The sequence below is a fragment of the Laccaria bicolor genome, genomic scaffold (assembly GCF_000143565.1).
Source record: "Laccaria bicolor S238N-H82 LACBIscaffold_74 genomic scaffold, whole genome shotgun sequence".
Taxonomy (NCBI): domain Eukaryota; kingdom Fungi; phylum Basidiomycota; class Agaricomycetes; order Agaricales; family Hydnangiaceae; genus Laccaria; species Laccaria bicolor.
In genome coordinates, this window is record NW_001889945.1 from 57072 (window position 1) to 65086 (window position 8015).

The 8015-nt window shown below is 49.4% G+C and overlaps 1 protein-coding gene across 1 annotated transcript; it reads left to right on the forward strand.

The window, feature by feature from the left end:
* Positions 1–962: 962 nt before the first annotated feature.
* Positions 963–2864, forward strand: LACBIDRAFT_335008 (uncharacterized protein; the record flags this gene model as incomplete). The annotated part of the gene is made up of 8 exons (XM_001889858.1): positions 963–1033; positions 1170–1245; positions 1403–1469; positions 1777–1910; positions 2022–2079; positions 2197–2271; positions 2718–2809; positions 2856–2864. 8 exons carry the CDS (start codon positions 963–965, stop codon positions 2862–2864), a joined length of 582 nt encoding a protein of 193 aa, XP_001889893.1.
* Positions 2865–8015: the final 5151 nt, after the last annotated feature.

An 8015-nucleotide genomic window follows, 5' to 3' on the forward strand; every position in this document is an offset into this window, starting at 1 on the left:
GATTGACGGAGTGGTAGGCAGGTAAGAACTCAGGATATCTATATCAGTGTTACCAATGATGAATGACAGAGGTTTGAGGTTAATGCAAACCAGTGGAGATAGGTAAAACTTGTTGCGAGCACTCAAGCCCTCCACCCGCAGAGACATCAACCTGATCACCTGGAAATTTGATTTGATGAGCAATCAATGCTCACTTCGATGCAGGAAGATTAGAATGTATCTTACTCCTGCCTGCCATGGCTATGTCCGCTGCACTGATGGTTGAAGATGGAATTATCAAGCTAGGCGGGGCGGAGCTGGGGCTGACGGATTCATGTTAATATTTATCTAGTAGCCCGAGATCATGAACTCTAACCTCAAACCACCATAGCGTTTATTACGTGGGTGGTCAGCGATCGTGCCGGGCAATTCCTCGAGCTTGCGTTTCAAACGATTTTCGCGGGGGTTACTGGGATCAGACATGGTGGTTCAGAAGAGAGAATCGATGCTGTGCGGCGTCAATCTTCAAAATGGGTAACGGACCGTTTCACAGAGTCAGCTGACGTTCCTGATTGAGGTCCCTCCCACAGTGGTTTGGCGTCAAGTCAGGCCACAAGGATGGCGGTCAACGGAGAAGTGTGTCCAAAGTGTGTCAGAGAAGCAAAACGACGAACACCTCTGAAGACTGAGGGAAGTTGAAACTCAAAGGGACGAACGAAAGGCAGATGCGTGGTTTTGCGTGTGGCTGTGCGAAAGACAAATAAGCGCGCCCTTTACCTTGCGACCCACCTAGGGCCCTCCAATGTTGTCTTTGTTCGGCCAGCTTCCCGTCGCGAAGTACGCATGGATTCAACTCTGCCGCGAACCCCCCTCGTTGAATGGAGTTTCATGACGAGTCGTCCAGTGTTTCCTCTCTGGGTCGTTCAGCTACAGCCTACATCGCTTGGACACTCGACCTCCCGCTGTGATCAAAATGAAACCCGATGACCGCTTCCGCCAACTTGTACCGATGCAGAGAGATCGGGGACCTATTGAGATTCAAAGGATGCGCTAAGTGAGTTCCTCCTTCCGTTAGATTTGCTCCCCTTTCTATCTAAGCTCGTTTTCCCCCTCTGTGCCGCAACCATACTTTCCTCCCCTCTTCCTCCGCATGCCCCCGTTAGTCTAATATGTTGATAATTCTGTGACAGTTCCAGTCCTCTCAACTTCGTTCACGAGTGCCATGCTTGTAAAGCGTACAAGACCGCAAACCACAGATTGCTACTGGTACGACAATTGATATCTTGAAATTGGAAGTTCACTGGATGCTTACGGGGTATAAACAGGATTTGAATCGACTTTTCTTACTTCAATTCCATCTTTGGACTACCACTCGGTAACGCGCTCGAAGCCACTTTGCGTAACGCGGAGGAGTCTCCGTTAGCCCAAGTTGTTGATCGTCAGCATTTCTTTCTTTCAAGTCGACAACGCCTGGCCTAAAAAGCCTTTTGGTAAGCTATCGCCCTTGCGTTACATATTCATTCGTACCCCCTCGACCTCTGGATGCCTTTTAACCTCGCATATATATTATCTTTGCTTCGCTCACTGCCCCCTTTTCGTTACACAGGTTCTGATTTCATAACACCAACGCAAGCCCAACTTCGATGCTTGTACCGTCTTTCCTAGGTCCACCATGACCCGCACGACCCGGCAACTTGCATCCATTCGTGCATCGATTCACGGAGGAAATTTCGCCATCATTTGATTCTTTAACGAACTCGCCTCCATCCAACATCAACTTTTTGCCGTTCGCTGCAGACCTCTCACATACATCGATCGTCATCGGTTTGCGCCCACCTATCCGGCTCTTCGGCTATCCTCTGCCAATCGCTCAGCGCTCAGAGCCTCTCGGTTACCCCAATCCCGACGCCCTATTCGTCGTTATGTACATGGTATATGTACCACCCAGTGGCCCCAATCTCTGCCCGTACCACAAGAATTCGTTGTCTCCGGACTCAGCGCTCACACAGCGTAGATCCTCCGTCGTGCGTATCTATCCATAGCTCGTCGCCGCCACGGGCTGCCGCAACGACACACATACGGATCGCTCATTGGGGTCTTGTAAGTTCGGATTAGATGCAACCGACGACGATGGTTACTGATACCTGCCTTGGTTTCTCAGCCAATAACGAACTACTGAGGGCAAAGGCCTAGGGTGAGAAACACCAAACTCATTAGGTTCCTCGTCTCTTCTCGCGTGGACACCGACTTCTATGGACGATGGGGGGCGTTGGGCGTGGCTATTGCACATAGGTCAGTGATACTTGGGTCCTTTTCATGCGTCAGGCCAGTACTCACGACAATAGTGCATAAGTTTGTTTGGGGTTCTGTATGCTCCGTTTTTGCTCCAGAGGAAGGAGGGTGATGGACCTGGAGATTAGACGCGTTCTGGGACTCGTCCAGAGTTTCAGTTGATCATCGTCACGAGAGAAACGTACCAGCGGCCTGTGAAAGCAGTCAAGTAATAAGTATTCCAGCTATGGTATTTTTTCCCTTGACTCCCTTAAAATTTATGGCATCCATATGCGAGAAATATGTTTTACTCATGAGGATTTTTTGGTAGATAGCGCGGAACGGACACGTCGCTGTATAAATTATGTGCTCCACAATGCGAGTATCGGGCATCCATTATCTTCCTCCATGCACCGCATGTTGAGTCTTACGATGCATAAATAACTACGAGACTTTCGGATCCGTAGGTCTAGAAGCGCTTCGACTCCGTTGCACAGCATGTTGGCTATTCTCCGAAAGCGAAATGCAGGGTGCTTGGCGACTCCGCACATCCTCCGCAGTGATCATTGGCTTGGATCATCATGATGCAACACCGGCGTACGCAGTTAGCATGATAATAATCGTGCTTAAATAAAGTCCCCCCATACCTTACCGACCTACTAAAACGTTCACTTTGCTTCTTCGCCATGAGCCTGAGGCTCCGCTGGGGATTTTACGGTTCGTCTTTCTTCTTCTTTCCCTAGCATCTTCAATCTGATTTCGTTATTTCAGGCGCCACTCTCGGACTAATCGTCCTCCAATCCATATCCGCGCTCATGGCAGGGACAAGCGGGGATAACGTCTCGTGGAATAAAACGCTATGTACGCCCTTTGAAATTCCTGCTGAGCAACAAAGTTATTGACGTGGCTCATAGTTCGGTGTGGGATGGTTTCATCGGGTATCTCTGTGTTGATGTGGTTATGGATTTTCGTGTTGTACGCACCCACTTCCTATTCATTTAATTTCAACACGGGGTTAACTGTTGGTTCCATGGATAGGATATCATATCATAAAAGACCGGAGTCGACTCATTTCTTGACGAGGGCTTATGTCCATATCAGCTCTTTCTGTTTTATTGCGTTCAGTCAATTGGGTGCGTTCAAGTTCTATAACAGATCCGCTGGTCCCACTGACATGAAATTCGGGAACATCCAGTGTTTGGGATTCTTCTCCTTGCCCAAATCCACAAGGCGTGTCACAGGAATTTCACCAATTCAGTTACGAGGGGGTATGCGTGTGCTACGCCGGCGCTTGCAGGAAGTTTGGGGTTGGCAAGTTGTATTTTTGGTATGTCTATATCGTCGTCTGCACCTGAGGACTCAATTGACTGTGGATGGATTAGCATTGGCAACGGCCTTGATAATAAAACGCGCTGCGGCGCCGTTCTCGGACGGGTTGAGGTCGAATATCGCGCACCTTGGTGTGCGGAGAGGTTGAGGAAGTGGGTGGTTGAACGTTAAGTTATTATATGGGACGCTTGCAATGGGGATACTATTTATTGGACTTAGACCTTTTTAGAGAATGGTGTAACATAGCAAGACAGATGGCGTACCGTGACGATGCAATAAGGAATGAAAAACAACTGTTCTCGTCAATTGCATCCCCTTCTGAGTTTTTCGTTCAGCAGGCACTTGGCACGTACCAGATGAATGCTCCATCAATGAAAAACTTCGAAAACAAATAAATCTAGAAGCGAGTCCACTGATCTATAATGTAAACGCACTGACGTTGAGGAAACAGCCCAATATCCCCGAGCCTGCTCAAATGCAGTACTCTATGCAGTACTCTATCGAGCTGGAAGATTGCGAGGAAACGCTCATAATTGCGTCCTATCAGCGGATCGTCTTCATCCAAATCGACGCGTCGCCAAGATCACGCGCACGTGCATCAACCCGATCGATCAGTTGGCCAGGTATGCGATTTCCTCTTCGGGACATCTGCCTCCATCTCCTTCACCATCCAACCCATTCTCTCTCTCGCCGAGAAATAACCTTGCACCCAAAATAACCTCAACTTCATCCAAATCACTCCAAGGAGCTCCATGGAACAGAGTCATAAAAGAAGCGGATGAGAAGCCCCAATCGCATCCCGAAGCCGCAGTCAGTGGGACCCTGGATGTCAAGGGAACAAACTCTGAGTCTGACGGTCCGTGGACCCTTTACTAAGAGCTTGAAGGGGAAAAGTTGAAAGTGGGGTCACTTCTTCGCTTTGACGCCTTTTTCACTGTTTGCTGTTTGCTGTCCTTGCTTTGTGCCCACCACCACCACTTCTCAAAAGCCACTGTTAGACGGCCTCTGTAACGTTTGAACGACGAGAATGCCTTGCGATCGTACTGCGTTTTATAGTACGTTTCCTTCATTCATCTCACCAATTCCCGTATTCCCGTGCTTTCTCCAGTCAAACTGACCATTCGTACTACATACTTCCAGGTCTGGCACTCTTCACTGCGTGCCTCCAAACCGTTTTTGGCCTCATCGCGGGATTCTTGAACGGGTCCTCTCCATTCCTTTGTATGTCTCCCTCCCTCCCCTCATCAGGAGTTTTCAAGTAAGGTAGCTGGCGAACGTACAACGCACAGATATCTTTGGCAAACTAGCAGCAGGAGTGTCAATAGCGACCTGGATATGGCTTGGGGTGTTGTATGTTCGTTACGCCCACACGAAAACAAGACATACTTACGTCATGTTGAAAACAGAATAAGATACAACCGCCTCCCAGTCTCGACCCATCCGCTCACTCGTTCCTCTGCGCATGTTATTTCGTTCGGTGTGTTGGTGCCGATATGGATAGGTTCGTCCGCTCTTCCTCCCTCCCTCGCCATCCTTTCAGCATCTGTCTATCTTTCCGGACACACACTGAGATTCCACGCCAACAGCCATCGGAATAATGATAGCCACACAAATGCCATTCGAGTGTAGGGCCCAGACACTCTGGTGCACAGCCGCGTGTTTCTCGAGCGCGCTGGCATTCTTAACTGCGATATTTTGTAAGTGTTGCTCTCTCTTTGTCTGTTTAGTTCTTCGTCTTTTTCCTTTGGCTACCCTCCTCCCGCTGCTCCTTGTTCCCCTGTTCCTGATTCTACTCTTTTTACCCGTACTTTCCTTCTTCTCTTCCTCTTCCACTAATCCTTCTCTTTTGCCGCTTTGTCTTCCTTTCCTATTTCCCTTCCTCCGCCCCCTCCTTCTCCTTGTTCTCCTCCTTCTCCTTGTTCTCCTCCTTCTCCTTGTTTTCCTCCTTCTCCTTGTTCTCCTCCTTCTCCTTGTTCTCCTCCTTCCCTCCCGCCTCTTCCCCTCCCTTATCTTGTCCCTCTATCTCCCTCCCCGACTCCTTTTCTTCTCCCTTCTCTTCTTCTCCCTCCCCGACTCCTCTTTTCCTCCCATTCTTCCTTCCCCCTCCCCCCCTTTCCTCCTTTTGCCCCCCATCATTTTCTCCTTCATCACGTATAGTAACAACGCTAACTTTGCAACCGAACAGCACTGGTCGCCGCGATGCTAGTATACCGTGCGGCCTCTTCTCAGGGGCCGGGCTTGCAATCAACGTTGCACAAGCGAACAAGCGGCATTTACACGAGGTGGATAATTATTGAAGTGGGCTGTGTTCAGCACGGGTCACTCAAGCACCTGTGCTAATATATTGACAATTCTGTGACGGTTCCGGTCCTCTTAACTTCGTTCACGAGCGCCGTGCTTGTAAACCATACAAGACCGCAAACCACAGATTTCTACTGGTACGACAATTGAAATCTTGAAATTGCGAAGTTCACTGCATGCTTACGGTATAAACAGGATTGAAATCGGCTTTTTTTTTTGCTCCAATTCCATCTTTGCACTACCACCCGGTAACGCACTCGAAGCCACGTTGCATAACACGGAGGAGACTCCGTTAGCTCAAGTTGATCGTCAGTACATATTTCTTTCCTACAAGTCGACAACGCCTGTCCTAACGGCCTTTCCGTTGCAGACGTCAAAACACCTACCCAGCTCGATAACCTCTCGAAAAGCTCCACACGCCACGCTAGGTCCCTGCCGTCCACATGCTCATAAGCGCAAGCTTCAGTCGGAGAGCCCGAGAGTAGGGATAAGGACATCTGTCCTTTGGTAAGTTATCGCCCTTCCCTTACTCATTCTTACGTATCCCTTCTCCCTTCCTCGTCCCCTGTATTTCTTATCGGCATATGTTCGATCTTTAGCTTCGCTAACTGCCCCCTTTCGTTACTCAGGTCCTGGTTTCATAACACCAACGCAAGCCCTACTTCGATGATTGTACCGTCTTTCCTAGGTCCACCATGACCCCCACGACCCGGCAACTTGCATCCCTTTGTGCATCGACTCACGAAGGAAATTTCGCCATCGTTCAATCCTTTTAACGAACTCGCCTGCATCCAACATCAACTCTTTGCCGTTCGCCGCAGGCAGACCTCTGACATGCATCGATCGTCTCATCGGTTGCGCCCACCTTGTTCTGCTATTCGGTCATTCAAAGCTCGCGCAGTACTCTGAGTTTCTCAATTACTTCAACCCCGACGCTCTATCTGTCATTACGTACATGGTTATGTACCACCCAATGGCCCCAATCTCTGCCCGTACGACAAGAATTTGTCCTCTACGGGCTCAGCGTCCACACAGCGTAGATTCTCCGTCCATCCGCAGCTCGTCGCCGCCCTGGGCTGCCGCAACGTCAAACATACGCATCGCTGATTGGGCTCTTGTAAGTTTGGCTTCGACGCGGCCGACGACGATGGTTACTGACGCCTTCTTTTCCAATAGTTCAACGGCAAATAACGAACCACTGAGGGCGAAGGCCTAGGGTGAGAAACACCAAACTTATTGGACGGTCCTCGTCTCTTCTCATGCGGACACCGACTTCGATGGAGTGGGGGTGTGGCTATTGCACATAGGTCAGTGATACTTGAGTGTCTCGGATGTGTCGGGTTAGTATTCACAACACTCGCGCATAGGTTTGTTTGGGGTGCGTATGTATGCTGTGCTTTTGCTCCAGGGGAAGGAGGGGGAGGGCTTCAAGTGTCAGTCTCTGTTCAGCCGATCGAAAGAACCCCTCAAGCTTCAACATCGGCAAAGTCGAGACGTTGATTATAAGTATTACTTACAATGGGAATCGTAACATTACAGCCCTGACTCTGTAGCTTGACCAATTCGTGTTGGGATACTACCCATGTCAATCCTATCTCCCAAAACATGAACGGCCACTCATTAACTTTCTACTTTCACAAGTTTCACAACGACGATGACTGGCATTAAGTAAAAACTGGGTAGGCATTCGGCAAACGGTACACTCATTTTGGGAATATCGGACGATCATACTGCACTCTCTCAATTTACACACGAGCTCAGGCTTTTGTAATGTAAGAATCACGCGACGACTACTTCTTTTGCCTGAGGAATTCACGCCAAAAAACGCAAACGTGACAGTTCTGGCGTTGAAGATGCCCAGAGTCGGAAATGCGGGATACCGCGAGAGGTACGGGTGAAGAACTGGTTTACGGCCATACAGCGCTAGCATGCTTGACTAAAAGTGATTGGAAGGGGTGTATATGCGACCTACGTCCGTGTTATGGAGAAGGGGGTGGGTGGGGTGGGTGGAGGTAGGTGTCTAGGAGATCTCGAAGCACGGAGAGGATCAAGTGTGTGAGAAGCGGTTGCGTTCGTTGCTCAGAGGACGAATGGGAGCGGAAGTGGACTGGCAAATCCACTTGAGAGGGGCTATA